At 38.4% G+C, this 18,252-nt stretch overlaps 1 protein-coding gene across 4 annotated transcripts in view; it reads left to right on the top strand.

Annotated features, from left to right (window-relative positions):
• PARD3B (par-3 family cell polarity regulator beta) overlaps positions 1 to 18,252 on the top strand; it is a 447,999-nt gene that overhangs the window by 223,491 nt on the left and 206,256 nt on the right. For all 4 annotated transcript variants that reach the window (XM_052791531.1, XM_052791532.1, XM_052791533.1 and 1 more), the window contains exon 11: positions 14,164 to 14,349. In XM_052791531.1, coding sequence (XP_052647491.1) covers positions 14,164 to 14,349 — 186 coding nt within the window. The remainder of the gene's footprint in view (positions 1 to 14,163; positions 14,350 to 18,252) is intronic.

Genomic DNA, 18,252 nt, shown 5'->3' with positions numbered 1-18,252 from the left:
TCTTCTTTTATCTCTCCTGTTCCCCCAACATTACACGTTATTCTTTATTATCATAGTACAAATTGTCTTGGAAATCACTGTAATAGTGTGTGAGTATAAAAGACTGGAAGAATCTGAAAGCTATTTATAACTTTTACCTGCCACAATTGCCCGCTATTAAATTCTAGCCCCTACAGCAAGGATTAACCACCTTTCAAAAGGTGACTTACTTATGACTGGCATGATTGAAATCCAGAAAGTAGCCACATTTATCCTGCTGGCTTGACCTTCGCTTAGATTGCTTTCTCTGCAAAAGAATGATGCACAAGTGATGGCCCTCACTGTAACAGTGATGATATGTGAATTCTAATACTGTTCTGTGTTTCTTGTTATCCCAGTCAAGTACAATATAATACAAATGTGAGTTACTGAAATACATTAGATAATTTTATGAAACCAGCCCTTCTAAATTAAAAAGCCTTTCAGCAACATCTGTTTGGTAGCTCACAGCAAAAGTGTGGGTTACCATAACACTAAGCTACCAGATGTTGATATTAACGTGATGCTTGTTAGAATTCATAGGATGGCTGAGAACAGTCTCAGCAAAGATTAAAAAAAAAATAAATTAAAATTGGTTTAGCTTTTTTCTTTGTTTTTAGCTTTAGCCATGATATTACATTGGACTAATCCTCTGCTACCTCAAAAGATACAATGCTGTTTTGATCAAAGAGGAGAAAAAAGCCAGCACTTTAAATGTTTGGTTTTGGAAGAAAAGGCAGTGGATAATCCAATATTTTTCAAGGACAGCTGTAACTGAATGTTCTGACTATGTAACATGCGTGCAGAGTTTACCTAAATACTTGGGGGTTTTGTTAATGCCTGGCAATAATAGGGTAACTGCTTTTTATCAGACTTGGTTCTTGATTTGAGCAGTTCTCCAGGGACTGTAATCTGAGAAGCTGTTTTCTTTAGATTCCCTGTTACCTGTGGAAGGGAAGAGAAGGACCGCCTGGTAAACGCGTCCAGTCCCCACAGCTTCCTGTGGCAAAGATGCCTCTGGAAGTTGGACCCACTAGAGACCATGCACAAACCCACTTTTGAGCATGTTGCTCCACTAGAACAGGATTCCTACATGGATTTCTGGAGAGAATTTGATAGCTGCAGGGGCACAAAGCAAATAATGTAACAAAGTAACAGTGGGTGGCATTTGGTTGCATGGGTCTGTAATAATGTAATTTGAGTTTACCTCGTAACAAAGCTGTGGTTTGGAGAAAGCTTTGCCTCATGAATATTTTCTCTTCAGTAAGCTAGATGGGAGCAGAATTTGGGGGTTTTGTTACTGTGATCTATGCTGATGGATTACTAGCAGGTACAAAAGTATATTCAGAGTTGCAAACCTGTACCACATCAGCCAGGAGAAAGATGTGATATGGGTGAGGATGAATCAGTGTTGCAAACAGGCATTATTAAATTATAGGGAATTGGGACTTCAGTTACACTAGCCCATGCAACATGTGAGAGTTGTACAGTTACAGTGTTTGCGCATAATGAGGGAATAAAATAGAAAATCCATTCTTTGTAGTGTTGTTACTGCTTTAAAAAAAGGAGGTTCCAATGAGTTTTGGTTTTTTGTTTTTTTTTTTTATTGAAGCAGATCAGTGAAGTAGAATTTGGACCAACCACAGGCTGTCCTCCTTATTATCCAGTTAGCCAAATGTTCCCAGTAATTCATGCCAGCTGTTGACAATGTAGCAGCTGAGTAAGGAGCTGATTGCAAAACTCAGGGGAGGATCTTGATTCACTTAATTACCACAGTCTACAGAGTGGCCAGTGATTAGTGCATTCTTCAAGGTGCATTTGGGTTTTAAACTGTGTAACACTGTTTTCTAAAGGATGGTGAATATTACAGAGAGAAACTGGCTTAACTGAACAGGTTTGGATTTTCCAGCTCTTATCAAAGTAAATGGAATATACATCAAACTGTGGCTATGATTCTATTGTGTTTTGAAAATACAATGTTTTGATCATGTGTATTTGTTGCATCTTGTTTTTTCTCCAGGGAAAATGTGTGATCTGAAGGTGCAATTTCTTTTAATAATGATATAAAGATCACTTACTCTCCCTTCTCTTTCTTTATCCCTGAATTGGTGAAACAAGCAAAGCTACTTGCATGAGAACAGCTTTGGTGTAACCCATTCTGTGCCATGACCCTATGCAATTCTTTATTCTTGTTATTTTTCATGAGCCTTCAGGATAGTGGGTATGACACACATAAACAGAGGAATGTGCCTGTTCTGCAATTGCCAGAAATAATATAGCACTGAAAATACTTTGATGCATTTTTCTTTAAGTTAGAGCACATACATAGTGTAAGTTTTGCATATGCTTTTGTTGTTGTTGTTTTAAAGATAGCTTTGACTTACCACTTCCAACTGTAATCACTATTTCTATGGTTTTTGCCATATTCACTGATTCCTGAAGAATGGAGGAGGAAAGGGAACAAACCAGCATTTTTACAACAAAAGCTAAATGAACAACAATGTATATAACGTACCAGCTGATCTTTAATTCTGAGTCTTTTTTTACACATGTAGTATACAGGATAGAAGGAAGCAGGATGAGTGGCAAGTTCAATTAAGCATTTTTTCTTCATTCTGTGTACCATGTGATTAACTTTTATGTTTCGGTCTTCCCCTAGTTAATTCCTTCCACTACCTTGAACTTCTATGCCTGAAGGAGAACTTGTTTGCCTGAAGTGTTGTCTTTTTTGGTTTTAATATTCAAAGCTTCATTTCTATTACTTCCTTTTAATGGTTTCTTGCCTTTTCATGTGCAGGAAATAATAGGTGAAATTTCAACCTAGACTTAACCATTTTTGCACCTGTTTTTGTAGGTCAAACCAGTGATTCTAGTGCTCAATTAAGCAGAAATGGTCAAATAATTTCAGTCAGAAAGTGATTCCAGCAAGTACCAATTCTCTGTTGTGTTATCTCTAGTCAAAGGGAGAAGAATCTGATAGAAAAAAAAAAAAGTCATTATACATATGTTGGATTTTAATAACATACACAAGATTCAGTTCTTGAATTGTTCTGCATAATAAAGAGAAGGATATTGTGAATACGCATGGTGCCTTTCATTTTGAATAACTTTATGCAGATTTTTAAAAGTCCAGGTTTTTTTCCAAGAACTTTTGAAGGAATGTGTTTAATTTGGGGCCTATAGTTTCCCTTTATCTAGAATAGTTGAGAGATGAGTGTAGGTTGTGTCTACACAAATGTATCTTTTTAGAGTGAAAACATTGTGTACTGTAGCCCCTCAAAGGTTTTCAGCTTTCATTATGTATTTCAGAAGATGGTTACTAGTTCATTATAGCTTAGAGTACTGGAAACTATGCACTGAGGTTTGTTGATTAGTTACTGTGCTCGTTATAAAAGTCAGTAAGAGATCACTGTTTAGAAGGAATGTGACAGTCTTTCCTGTCACAGTGAATAGAAGGTGTGGCAAAAGTATCCCTTTATTTATCCCGGGTTTTGGTGGGACTCCCTAACTTACCAAAGGGGAATAAATTGAATGAATAATTCATGTATCTTTAAAAAGTGGTTGGGTTTTTTAATTTAAACTGGATCCAACAATTTTGCAATGGCAGAATGAGCTCTCATATGCTGTGAAGTGCCAATATAGCTACCAACGCAGCAAACATTTATTGTGCTTTTCCATGTGATAGTGGTAGTCAACCTTTTTGAGGCTGCGGAGACTTTATTGCATCCGGTCTACCATTGCTTTTGCTGTCAAACCTGTCAAAGTGTTGTGATCCAGCAATGATTTGTCTTTCAGATCCCACTCTTACTATTTTCCAGCAAATACAAGGAATCTTAAAAGGGTGGTCTGAAAGCTCTGGTCATAGCACTCGTTGTCTGCAAGAACCTCTGATGGTGCTCTGCCTGTTGGTAAAAAAAAAGTTAGAGTGGGGTCAAGTAAGGAGAGAAGAGCATAATTTTACTCATACCATGAGATACTGTATTTGCTTTCAGGTTTACTGCCCCAAACTCAGCTCTAAGTTGAGGAACCCTACCTCAGACCATTGGGAAATGAAATCAGAAGCATGTATACATCAGAATAGAGGCATATAAAATCTGGCTTTTAACAGAAATTGAGTCTTAATACATTTTAGATGCATTTACCCAGATTTACAGTATTTGCTTTTAATAAAACCAAAGTATTTGGGCAATTCTTAAATCTTACTGGCAACTATAGTACCTTGCCATTTACAAGGGTCACCAGATTTCCATATACCATATGAAATTTTTTAAAAGTCTCTCTGCCTTAGAATCCATGAAAAAAGTTTTCCTAGGCTGACTTAATGTAAAAAATGTGCATGTGGTGTTTGAATTGGATGTACAAGAATTATACACTGCTTATTGCTTTGTTTACTATCCCTTTAAAACAGTAACCAGTAAATCAAGTAAATAGTTGGATTTGTACATCACAGTGTTGTGACCTGTTTGCCCAGAATATATTCTGAAAGTATACAGTAACAGCAATCCTAAATTTACCCTGAAAATACCATGCAGTCTTCCATCTTCATGAGTGATGAGATTTTAGGATCTAAGTGGCAAGGTATATTAACTGCATAAGGCTCCAGCTCGGTAGGGTGCTTAAGCACATGATTAACCCCATACATGGGATGAAAATGGGTGTTTTCACAGTGGGGCATACCTTGATTGAGGACTGAACTAGTTAATTTTTCTCCCTCTGTTTCCTACAGTTATGTAACTTAAAAGGTTAAGTGAGACTGCATTTTTAAAAGTTGAAGAGCAATGCAACACCAAATTACAAAATTCTTTTGCAAGGACAAACCATTTCCTTGGGTAAAACTTGGGATCTCGAATAGGCATGTCAAACAAACTGGAGAGCCTCCCATTTTTGAAGCGTCCTGTGACATCAAGTAATAAACTGTGAAATGCAGTGTATCTGCCTTGGATGAAGAGCTGAATCTCGTTTTGTCAGTTTTCAAAGCTATAATTACAGACAGTCTACATAATTCAAACAAGAACCATTCATTCTATCTAATACGACACAAATTTGTAGTGTACTGTGTTAATGTAAAAAGTATCTAAGTACAGTGTAATATATCTCCATGGATTTGCTATTGATTTTTTTGTCTTAACAGGGTTTGCCATTAGTGACCATTTAGTTTTTATTGCAGTACGGAATACGGATGATTTTAAAGAAGCCGATATGAAAGCATCTGTCAAAAATGCTAAAGATGAATACATGCAGCAATGACTTCAGTTATTTACTAGATTGTGACAAGATTACAGCAGTGCATTACCTTTGAGTATCATTTTCAAGAGTGTTGCTATATATCTATTGCAAAATACAGTGCAGATTTTGTAGTGAGTGAATGACTGAGGTGTCAGCAAAGTATTTCTTAATTATGGCTAAGATCTTGGAAAGAACATAGAGAATAGTGCAAATAAGGAGGTATCTTCTTTTCAAGATTTTCTGCCAGTAACAGTTATGTGGTGCCACAATTCAAATGCTGCTCTTTAACTTTTACAGGTTTTTTTTCAGAAAATAATTGCAGAAGCATGTAAATGTCTTATTTCTTTCATAAGCCTTTGAAAATAACCCTCCTGGGTCCCTTGCCTTTTGCTCTCGGCTCTGAATGGCACTCCAGGGAGTTGGCATCTCTTATCAGAAGTGAGCAGCCAGGCAAGGGGCAGCCAGCATATTGAGAGACCATAATAGCATGTTGGTCAAGGGCACCAGACAGGTACTGAAAGGTCTCTTGTTGTGTTAAACAAATGCTGTTTCCTTCCTGCCTTAAGTGGGAGCTAATTTTTTTTGTAAGCTTCTCTTTTGGCTAAAGAACAATAGGGATAAATAAGGCAACCTTTCCAGTGAGAGATATGCATTAGATTATCATAAATCCACAGATCAAAAGTGCCGTGGTCAATGAGAACAGGCGTTAAATAAAAGGACTAATTGAAAGTGTTGTCCCATGGTAGACAGAGGATTGACACAATATTGAGTAGATATAACCATGGACTAAGTAGAAAGGGGTAGAATACAATACAGAGTACTTTCTCAAAGGTTACAATTCTGTTTGTACTGGTGACTGAGCAGTTTTTGTGTGTTGTGGGAATAAGAAAAGGCTAAAAGTATATTCTATCTGTTCTTTAAAATACTGAGAATTTGTTGGTGTTCTTATATTATATACCAGTGAAATTTTAGGTTTTAAGAATCCTTTATTATAGCCTTTTAATTAAGAAATCAGAGACCTGAGGTATAGATGTGCTTCTAAAAATTAAATAAAATCATTGGCAGAACATGAATTAATCAAATGTATCCTGAGACTCTTAGATAAAGGTTTTCAATCTGCATTGCTGAATGTTATTCAGTACATATTAGGGCTTTCTGCTCTCAAATCTTCTCTCACCTTCATATAAACTCTTCTGAACTTTTTTGTCTGGTTTGTGGTGTTTCAGTAAACGTCAGAATTGCTTTTACTGAAGTTCCATGCAGGTATCTTGGTAGATTAAAACATTCCTGTCCTGAATTCCTTTGTGAGAGATGGTACCTGTTTGGTTGGTTGCTCCATTCTGTTTAACAGCTGAGCCTGGACAGCAAGTGGAAAGATTGCCCTTAGATGACTTCTGACTGCTGCATTCTGGTCCAGGAGAAACCGCCTGGAGAAAGAGAGGAGTTCGTTGTCTTCCCCAAGCAGTTGAGAACGCTCAGGAACTATCTAGAACACTGGACGGTGTGACCAGGAGGGAGCTTTGCAGCAGAAGCTGAGGCTGGCAGACTCCTAGAAATAGTAGGGAACAAACATCACCACGTTGCAGAGGGGACTGGGAAGGGAGATGTGCATATCTAGAGGGGACTGTTGAGAGCTTGTTGCAGCTGAGGAAGCCATTGAAAGCTGACAGGCTAAGATTTAGCAAAGCTGAAGGAAGGACCTGCCCAGCAAGGACAAAATGAGCAATGGAGATGAATTTTTTTTCAAGTCTTTTTTTTTTCTTAACTTAAACCTGTTTTGCTGTATAGTATATTTTATTAATACTTAAGAGTTTAAAATCCCTTTTGCTGTCTTCAGTGTACCCATGTTAAAGGAAGAGTACAGGCCAGGCCATCTCAAATCTCTAGCCATCTTGAGGTCTCATCACTTGGCTATCTGGACTTTGATTTATATGAAGATTTCTCATTTATCATAGTACCATTGAGTTACTTATCTATGTCTGCAGTAGGGAATAACGTAAGTGATACACTATCATTTAATTCCTGAAGTGCTGAGGTGTGATACATTTGTCATGGAAAATACACAATGTGATTGTTGACTGGGAATTTTATAACATTAAACGCTAAGTTTTTCCTCGGCTAGAAACATATTTGTGTTGCAGCTCGTTTCATTCATTCTGTATTTGAGTGAATTCAGATTCTAGGATGATCTTGAGGTAAGAAGTATTTCTAATAGAATTCAAGGTTAAGTGCATTGGAGAGGAATTCTTTTACCAGACCATAATTCAGCTGATGGTTGTTGCTCTTTTGTGAAGTATTGATGTCTTGGGATAATGTTTTAGCAAAGTCAGGGAAATAGAGGCAGTAGGAATCCAGCTCTGTGAGTCACTAGCAGCATTTAATAGTCATACCTGCATATCGTAGGAACCAGGACCATCACTCATGAAATTAGTTGCCCAAATGAAGCAGTTAATTGATGAGCTGTTAACTTAAGGATGGCTGGAGCTCTTTTTGATCATCAGTGAAAAGGCATTTCTTGGGAAGACACTATCATCAGGATAATAATTTGAAACCATTTAGTGAATATAGGGTGAAATCAAGCTTCTATGTTCTGTTCATCCCTTTTTATTTCTCCTCTGTTTTTCTTTCTTTCTGCCACTTTCACGTTCTCCCACAAAGAAAAGTTTTCAATCTTGTATTTGCACCAAAGAGTCTTGATGTTACAGACTGACTACCAGGCATTTGCTATCAGATGCCATAGGATGAGTAGCAAATGAAAATTTTAAGGGAATAAAGACAGAGTTTACTTGATCTTATAATGAATTCATCATTGATTTGTAGATGTGCATCTCCTTTCCTGTTACCCACCCCTGTGAAATCGTTGAAATGTCATTCACCCTCCTCATGTGTAACAAATTTTTGATAGTACTATTAAACAAAGTTCAACATTATTTTTAAATCAACTTTTGCTGGATCTTAGGGTAAGGCTGAATATAAATAAGGAAAAGGAAATATTTTTAGGATAATTGGACTATGTTGAACAAGAAATGCTTGTGAAGGACTTAAGGAAGATCAGAGAGTTCCTCAGTAATAGGTAAAAGCAGCTGGTTTTTTTAAACTTAAATTAAATTTACTAAGGTTTTTGTATGATAAAGTTATCTGTTTCCCACAGAATCATAGCAAGGAAAATGGTAGTTAAATGTTACGGATTCCAAATTACATACTAAGGAAAGCAGCGGAAATTAAATACTGACAAAAAATTTACTGTACTTGTCTGGTGTCCTGCTGAATACATCTTAATGTTCAGTAGGTAACACATCCAGGCATGCAGACAGTGATCTCGTAGGTTACTTAGAAGAGCTAATGCATGGCATAGTTATGTTAAAGGAAGTTGGGAGATAGAATAGAACATTGAACAACTCTGTTACTTTTTTTTATTACTCTGCTTTTAGCAATTTATTTGTATCAGAATCTAAAATTGGACTAAGCTATACTGAAAAACTACATGTAATATCATTATCTTAGTAAGTTTATAGTGGGACAGTTCTAGTGACCACCTAGTGAGTCTTTTTTCCCCAGATATTGAGGGCAAAGTTTTTCTTTGAGACTCACCGAAATTTCCTTGCCTGCTATTTAAGTGAGATATTTCTTATGTCAAAAATCACTTGCAAAGAAAAAGGGAGAAAATGCTACTGTGAAGTGTTTTGAAGACTATTATGTCCCCTTTTAGGCTTTTTTCCCCCCCTTTTTTTTTCTTTTTGGTTTTTTCAAGGTTAAACAAGGTTGTTAGATTGCTGTCCTCCGGAATTCATCCAGCTTGTTTCTTGAACCCTAGAGCTGAGCACAGTGCTGCTATGGAGCCTGTGCCTGTGCTGTGGAGAAGGTGTCGGTGTCCTGCCTCCTACAGCCACTCCTGCTCCCAACACTGCCAAGGCCTTGGGTACAGCCGGGGGGGGCTGCAGCCTTTTCATCAGTGTCACGGGTGGGTCAGAGACAAGAGCGATAGTACACATGAGAATGGTATTGATTAGAGTGCTTGACTCAAATTAAAGCAGACTCATATGCCTAGTTTATTTTCATATATTGGCTTGAGGGACATGTATAGATCCTGTTGTCTGGTTTTTTACAAGTTTGTGTTAATAAATGCATGAAGTCCTTAGCCTGAAATTAATGTACATCTTGGAGCTTAAAGTGAAATGGGTAAGATGCTCCTGAGAAAGAAGCTAACAAAAAATTACATAATTTTTTTGTGACAAAAATACTGTGCCACCTTTTCCTTGAAAGTTGGGGTTTTTTTCAGAATAATAGCCTTTGTGCTAGGGCTTACCATCAGCCATCCCCATTAAAAATTGATCTGAATGTGACCAAATTCAGTTTTATCTGAAGTCCAAGTTCATATTAAGGTAACATTATAAAGCAATTTGTGACTGCTCTGGTGAAGGTAGGCATGAGCACTGGGAGCTTTTATGTCCTGTGATAACAACCCCCCTTTACTGCTTTCCTCATGGTATTGGGAAAGACAAAACCATAGTATTGACATACAGAAGGGGCAAGAGTCTGGTGCAGGTGTCACGGATTAAAGTGGAAGAACAGCAGCAGCACACAGGACCTGCTTGCCTAGGGAACCAGGAAAGTAATATAAAATAGACCGTCCTGAAGGGCTGCAGGAGACATCAAATGTCCTGGACCCTGAGAAAAATTTCTTCTGTCCAAATCTGGACAGGATGTGCCATTTGCATAAACTTCTGACCTAAGAGTTCTGAATTGACTGACGAGAATATGTGCATTTTGAAAAACAAAAAATCGGGCAGAAAATCTTTTGTGTAAAACCTTGAGAAAGTTAAATGCAAAATGCTTTTATGTTAGAAGGCCACTAATTGTGGGTTTTTTCCTTACACTGATTCTTTTGAAGGAAGTCTGAGCAGGAGTGTTTACAAATTATCATTCTGTATTGTTCACAGTAGTAGGTATGAGTTTGTACGTTTTGGGGGATTACTTTCAGGATCCACAGCTAAGAAATAAAAGTGACAGATTTGTTACTGAGAATCGTCTACTGCTGGTGAACAAAAACAAAAGCACAAATTTGTAACACAGGTACTGGAGATGAGTGCTGGCATCAAGACAATTGTCAGTGTTGGTGCTATGTCACTTTTATATTTGGCAGTTAGGCAAATTGTGTTGTCTTAATATCATGTAGTTAAATTCCAGAAAGAATTTGAGCATGGTGCATATTGGGATTAAGGTTTATAGTCCTAGCTCTCTGGTTTATGCAATTGCTGTCAAGCCAGTAGCTGCTTCTCATCAGTGAAAGGGTATCTGAAATAAATGGAAGTATACTTAGTGGTTATTGTTTCTAATTTTTTGTTGCTTCAGAATATTAATTTCTGCTCTTAGTTCTGTGATCATACTTCTTGTTGACCAGACAGCATAATAGATGAATATATGGGACTACTCTGGCTGCTGAGAAAACATCTGTACTGCTGGCACCTTTGCTAACGATTGTATTGATATTGTATGTGCTGCAGCTCAGGCCCTGGAAATGATCCTTCATTAGGTAAAAGGAGGATTGGCCTGGCTACTGCACTCCTCCTTGCATGTGGCCTTGTCATGGTTTAAGGCCAGCCAGGAGCTAGGCACCACGCAGCTGCTCGCTCACTCCCCCTCCCCAGCCCAGTGGGGTGGGGAGGAGAATCGGAAAAAAAGTAAAACTCGTGGCTTGAGAAAAGAACGATTTAATAACTAAAGTAAAATAAAATGTAATACTAACAATAATAATAATAAAATATAATAATAATAGTAGTGATGAAAAGGGATATAATTAAAAAAAAAAAAAAGTGATGCACAATGCAATTGCTCACCACCCACTGACCGATGCCCAAGCAGCGATCCACCCCTCCTGGCCAATTCCCCCCAGTTTCTATACTGAGCATGATGTTCTGTGATATGGAATATCCCTTTGGCTAGTTGGGGTCAGCTGTCCTGGCCATGCTCCCTCCCAGGCTCTTGTATACCTGCTTGCTGGCAGAGCACGGGGAACTGAAAAATCCTTAACTTAGGATAAGCGCTACTTAGCAACAACTAAACTGTCAGTGTGTTATCAAGATTATTCTCACACTAAATCCAAAAACATAGTGTACCAGCTACTAAGAAGAAAATTAACTCTATCCGAACTGAAACCAAGACAATATCCACCCCTTATTCTGTACCATTCACATCATGCCCAGATCCCACACTTCACCATACATTTCCAGTTAATCACCACCATTTTTCTCATCTTTTGATATATACACACAGATACCATTCCGTAGTCTGTGGGCCATCTCTATCAAGTGTCTGTCGAGTTCATTCAGTCCATGACTTTGGTCTCCATCTGTCTTAACAGTCTGTCTGGGCAGGAGGGGTGGTGCAAACTCCGCTCAGTCGGCAGAACAGGATTGGGCTTTGGTGTCATGCGGTGAGCGGGTGACATGGGGCACAGCAGGAGGATGGTGTGTAGTGTTGGATTGTTGCATACTGAAGTCAGTCCTGGTTCCATCACCACTGCCCTTTGCTCAATTTTATCAAAGTTCATTCTTCATTAATCTAAGTGATTCTTACTGTAATACCATTGATATAGCATATAACAATTATAATAATGATGACATACAGCGGCAGCCTGATATAGCAATCAACATCATGCAATTTAATCTAATGACTATTCTTACCTAAAATCAGATCCCCATGAGGCACACATCAGACTTCCCCATCCTTCCACGTCACCCACCGAGTACACCCAGGTACTTGAGCAAAAGCAATCCCATGAATTGGTTTGCCTTTGCCTGAGGTGGGAGTAACCCAGACTGTTTTCCCCAGCATATTTTTTATGTGCACTACAGGGACTTTATCCCCTTCTACAGCACGTAAAAGTTCTGACTGGGCAGGGCCAGCTCAATTGACAGATCCTCTGGTGTTGACTCACCAGGTGGCTTTTGCTAAATGTGTATCCCAGTGTCTGAAGGTCCCACCCCCCATTGCTCTCAATGTAGTCTTTAACAATCCATTGTATTGCTTGATTTTTCTGGAGGCTGGTGGGTCATAGGGGATGTGATATACCCACTCAATGCCATGCTCTTTGGCCCAGGTGTCTATGAGGTTGTTTTGGAAATGAGTCCCATTGTCTGACTCTATTCTTTCTGGGGTGCCATGTTGCCATAAGACTTGGTTTTCAAGGCCCAGGATAGTGTTCCAGGCAGTGGCATGGCGCATGGGATATGTTTCCAGCCATCCAGTGGTTGCTTCCACCATTGTAAGCACATAGCGCTTGCCTTGATGGATTTGTGGAAGTGCGATGTAGTCAATCTGCTAGGCCACCCCGTATTTATATTTCAGCCATCATCCTCCATACCACAGAGGTTTTAACTGCGTGGCTTGCTTGATTGCAGCACATGTTTCACATTCATGGATAACCTGTGCGATAGTATCCATGGTCAGGTCCACCCCTTGATCACAAGCCCATCTATATGTTGCATCTCTTCCCTGATGGCCTGAGGTGTCATGGGCTCAATGAGCCATAAATAATTCACTGTTGCCAATCCAGATCTACCTGAGCCACTTCAATCTTGGCAGCCTTGTCTAACCTGTTGGTTGTTTTGAAGTTCTTCAGTGGCCCGATTCTTAGGTACATGAACATCTATGTGATGTGCTTTCACAACCAGGTTCTCTAGCTGGGCAGCAATATTTTGCCACCATGGGGCAGCCCAGATGGGTTTACCTCTGCATTGCCAGTTACTCTGCTTCCATTGCTGCAGCCACCCCCACACAGCATTTGCCACCATCCATGAGTCAGTGTAGAGATAAAGTATTGTCTATTGTTCTCATTCAGCCTCTACTTGATAATTTAACATAAGACTTTGACACCCTTGAAAGCAGCCCCCAGTCATCTTTTTCAGCTTGTACTTGTCTGTGTATTTCCTTTTCATAGTTTTTTTCCGATTAATTTTTTAACACTGCTGTTACAAAGAATTGAAGAAGTCCAAATGACAAGAAACTTAACTAGTTAATTGTCTTAGAGCTATATGGAGAAGGAGGAGTGGAATAAGATCAGATGTCATGCATAAGGTCTTTTCCACTAATAGTAGGTCTTGTCCTAGTTTTATTTCTGTAGAGTGCCAGTATGAATATTTCAGGCAAGAATTTGATTTTGTTTAATTTCATGATTCTAACCTGCTTTAAAAAAAACCAAACACCCCCCCAACAACATACAACCCTACAAAGCTGCAGATACAGGATACAGTAAAAGAAAGTTCTTTCTCATCTTCCCTAGCAATGGATACTTGACTTGGCAGTCTTGTAAACAACAATCTAATCTGGGAAAAATCTTAGGATCAACCTATACTAGAAGGGAAAAAAACCCCAAACCTCTATGGAATAAAAGTATGTGCGAAGTGAGTCAGTGCAGAATAAGTTACTGCATTTTCTATTCTCACCCTCACTTTTGTTACACCACTTTCCCTCTGTAGACAGGTTTAAGGGAAGGATAATTTTTTAAGGATGAAACTCAATTTTCAGAGGGGAATGGGATTTAACAGTACAACTATCATTACAGTTTGTGACCTGCATGTAAAGATGTTGAGAGTTTTATGGCTTACAATTTTAATGCAGCTATGTTTAAAATAAATGTCTTTTTTATATTCTGCTGCAACATCAGTTTTATATCATGTGGAACTAAGCTATTTTACCTTCTATTTAGGCATATTCCTAGGTATCATTAAAAATAACATTTTAAGCCAGATCATGTGACAAAATGTCAGCTAAATGCATTGTTGGTTATAAGGCTGCTTCTTCAAGCTACTTGCTGGAAAAGAGGACTATTCTTGTCATATGAACCTATGGATACAACTGGTTTATACATTGTCTCTGCCCGCTTTTCACCCATATTTTCATCCTTGTTTTCTCCAACAGAAAGGAGAGCCAAACTGCAGTATTCTTTCTCCAGAAACCACAGAGCAGCTGACCTTTGAGATTCCTCTGAATGATTCTGGCTCTGCTGGACTTGGTGTGAGCTTAAAAGGCAACAAATCTCTGGAGACTGGAGCTGATCTTGGGATTTTCATCAAATCTGTTATTCATGGAGGTGCAGCTTTCAAGGTATGGAAGAAACACATCAGATGATGACTGCGTTAGAATTCTGACTTTTCTATGTTGAGTACTCAATCTCACTTGATAAGCGTTCTAGGAATTAATACCTTTTTGTCACTCATTCCTTTAGGTGAACTGCAAATCTACTAACGTTTTGTCCCAAGATTCTGGTGTCATGTGTGGTAGGGTTTGCCGCAAGGGAAGTGAATTGGTGAAAACCTTGGGGGACATTTGGATGCTGCAGGAAATGGGGAAGGGGGAGAAGGGGGAGAGCGTGTGCATATGGGGAGAGGCTGCCTCCCAGCTTCCCCACAGAAGCACGTCAGAAAGTTTGTGTGCTGCTAGGCTCAGTGACAGAGAAGTTAGATACCTACATTTATTATTTATCTGCGCTGCTTTTGGTCCTCCCAAAATGATACAGGCAGACCCATAAAAAAATCAATCAAAAGACAAACTTCTTTATTTAGAAATTTAGAAAAAATTAGAATGACAATTCTGTGAGGTTAAGGATTATGTGTTTAATTTATGCTGTAAATAAAAAGCTAGCTCATCATTTTCCTTCTTTTTTTAATTCAAAATATTTTTTACCACTGTAGTAAAAATGCGGCTTGGCTGAGCCTGGCGTCAATTGTGCAGAAGTTACCAATTGTTCCTGAGGTGGATTGGTAATATTAAATCGGTAAATGACAGTATTATGAATTGTTCTGCTCCCTCTAAGGACTATACAAGGACTGTTGCACATTTTTATGATTAAAAAGTATTTGAATTATTTTCTAATCTTTAGGAAATTTGTTGACTGCATTTTTTTCCCAAATAAAACTTGAAAAGGGTAACTTTCTTGAAATTAGAAGTAAGTGTCTTAATTTTTCAGGGCTAGTATGTTTAACTCTTGTGGATCCATAATGTAATTTTTTTTCTTTTGTGTTACCTCAGCAATTCCTCACAGTTCTTTTTTCTGTAAAAATACCTTTTAATTCAGTGTATGTAAATTCCTCTACTGCTATCAGCTGGCTGAGTAAGACAATTCACAGCATTAAAACTTTCATGATCATCTATTTACAGCAGCTGGTAAATAGCAATAATCAAGGATTTAGCTTTGATGGGAATCTTTAATACTTCCCTGCTTCTATTATTTACCTGTCTTAGTCCCGTAGTTACTTCAAAGCTCAGATCTTCTCAAGTATATCTGAGCCTGGTACATGCAATCAGAATAGTGTCTGTGGTTAACTCAGGGCTAAATGACAAGTGAGTAAGCTCATCTACGTGGTGTATATCAGAAATGAGTTAAGGCACAATTGGCCAAATTAGGGCTGGATAAACTCAATCTATGTGCATGTCTGCTAACAGAGTACAACTCATTTTACTGTGAAAATGAGGCTGCTCTCCTCGCTTTCCCAGTTCTGTGTTCCCCAAGTAACTGTCCACACCAGTTGCAGTGGCAGTGTATATTGCCACAAATAATTTCATTATTTTGAATAGCAAAGCCTGTGGAGCCATATTCCTGCAGGATTAGTGCACTGTCTACCTGACTTGTCACATCATAGATACATAAGGCAACCCTTTCTAGCTCTGTGTGTTCACCACTCTCTATTCTCCTATAGTTACTCACTCCAGAGCAGTTAATTTTGGCTTGAGGCATCTGCAGACTAATAAAGCGGGACTTCTGTGCTCGCACCTAAGTAAACAGGCAACTGGCACAGTTAGTGTCCTGGTTTCAGCTGGGATAGAGTTAATTTTCTTTCTAGTAGCTGGTATAGTGTTATGTCTTGGGTTCAGTATGAGAAGAACGTTGGTAACACACTGATATTTTCAGTTGTTGCTAAGTAGTGTTTGTACTAAGTCAAGGATTTTTTAGCTTCTCATGCCCAGCCAGCAAGAAGGCCGGAGGGGCACAAGAAGTTGGGAGGGGACACAGCCAGAGCAGCTGACCCAAACTGGCTAAAGGGGTATTCCATACCATGTGACATTATGCCCAGTATATAAACTGGGGGGGGGGGGGGTTGCTGCTTAGGAACTAACTGGGCATCAGTTGGCAAGTGGTGAGCAATTGCTTTGTGCATCACTTGTTTTGTATATTCCAATCCTTTTATTATTATTGTTATTTTTATTACTGTTATTATTATCATTATTAGTTTCTTCCTTTATGTTCTCTTAAACTGTTCTTATCTCAACCCATGGGTTTTACTTTTTTCCAATTCTGTCCTCCATCCCACTGGGGGGTGGGGGGGGGAGTGAGTGAGCAGCTGCATGGTGCTTAGTTACCGGCTGGGGTTAAACCATGGCAGTTAGTCACTGTGACTGGAAGATTATTTTGTCTTGTGATAACCTGTGGTCCTGTGACCTATTCTCTGTTCTACCTCATTATAACCCTTTCACCAATTAGAGCTGTGTAGTAGTAGATCTGAGTGTGGGCTCCAGAGCAAATGAAATAGTAGCTGAGGCTCTAGCTCTCAACCAGAACTCTTCAGAGAATCTTTCCTATGTGTTGAATACAAGTACTCTCAGAATGCAGTCATTTTGGCAATGTCTTAAGAACCACAGTTTACTGTTGTATATGCATGGAGAACAGCTGTCTTTCTCCTGTCTAATGACCTTTATACAGAACAAAACATAATCAGTGTGTATTAACAATTAATAAATTTCTTGTATCGAGTTAAAAAGTGTGCACATATTTGTGTCATAAATATTTAAAGATGTCCTTATTGTCCTTATTTTAAATGTCCTTTTGTTGCAAGTTTTGAAATAAAAAGCCTTTCTTTCCAGCTGGTAGGTGTCCAGAGCATTTTCCTATCCTATTCATTGTAACTCTCTGAAATAGAGTATTATGGATTTAGACATGTGCATTTGCTTTTCAGTGTACAAAGTTTTCTTGGGAAACTATCACAGGAGAAAATCATAATGCTCACTGATATAGGAATTCTCTCACTATTTCTTACTTCTGCATTTAGAGTTTAAAATCTGTTCTGATTTTGTAATATAATGCTAATATAAGGGGGAGCTTCATCCCCTTGTCTATATGGTCACTGCTTGTCTTCAAAACAAGACATGTAATACATTGAACTTCAGTGCATTTGTTTCACTGCTGAAGTAAATGCTCAGTCCTTCTAATGCTGTATAAAGGTTTTGATACATTAAAGTTCTTTCACCAGCATGTTTTTTAGAATGAAGGATTATATATGAGATGCAGACAATTTTGGTTGGTTACTGTTATCTGTTATTGGTCTGAACCAAAGGTCTGAGAAGAGGCCAACATTTTTTAGTGTTTTTCAAAACATTAACACATTAATCTAGTTCTGATGTGTTAGCAGCATTGCAAAGTACAGTAAGGGAGTTGTAAAAAAACATGAGGGAATATTGAAGTCTTTAATTCTATACTTTCTGATTTTTTGTCCTAGCTAAAGATTTTAGAACATATCAATGCATCTTGTATCACACATGCTACAGTAAGACTCAGTGCCTATTTAGTGCTCTTGCTAGAAAACCAAACAAAATAAAAATGCCTTAATGTTCTTAGTTGGTATTCTAACACTGTATCCTGCAGGAATAAAACCAGTTGCTTTTGCTGATTGAACTGTTACGTCCCTTCTTCACCTCCTTTGGTAATTTTTGAAGCGTCTATTTTTTATCATCCCTAAGATAAAGAGGTTACTAGAATACTTGATATTTGTAATTATGCAGAGCCTTTCATGTGAAGAAAACTAACACTTGACTGAGTTTAAATGCATCATCTTTCCCCATAACTTTAGGGACTTCAGCCTTGTTCCTCTCTAGACGTCTTGGCTTTTCACTTGTGACGCATTCCTGATGATCAAGTACTTGCTGTTTACTGCAGCTGAAATGCAGCAGAGCCATTATTAGAAATAATGGAATTATTAGGATAATTAGAATAATGGAATATTTTCTACATGTGCA

The sequence above is a fragment of the Harpia harpyja genome, chromosome 7 (genome assembly GCF_026419915.1).
Source record: "Harpia harpyja isolate bHarHar1 chromosome 7, bHarHar1 primary haplotype, whole genome shotgun sequence".
NCBI lineage: Eukaryota > Metazoa > Chordata > Aves > Accipitriformes > Accipitridae > Harpia > Harpia harpyja.
This window is presented reverse-complemented; position numbering and strand designations above follow the sequence as displayed.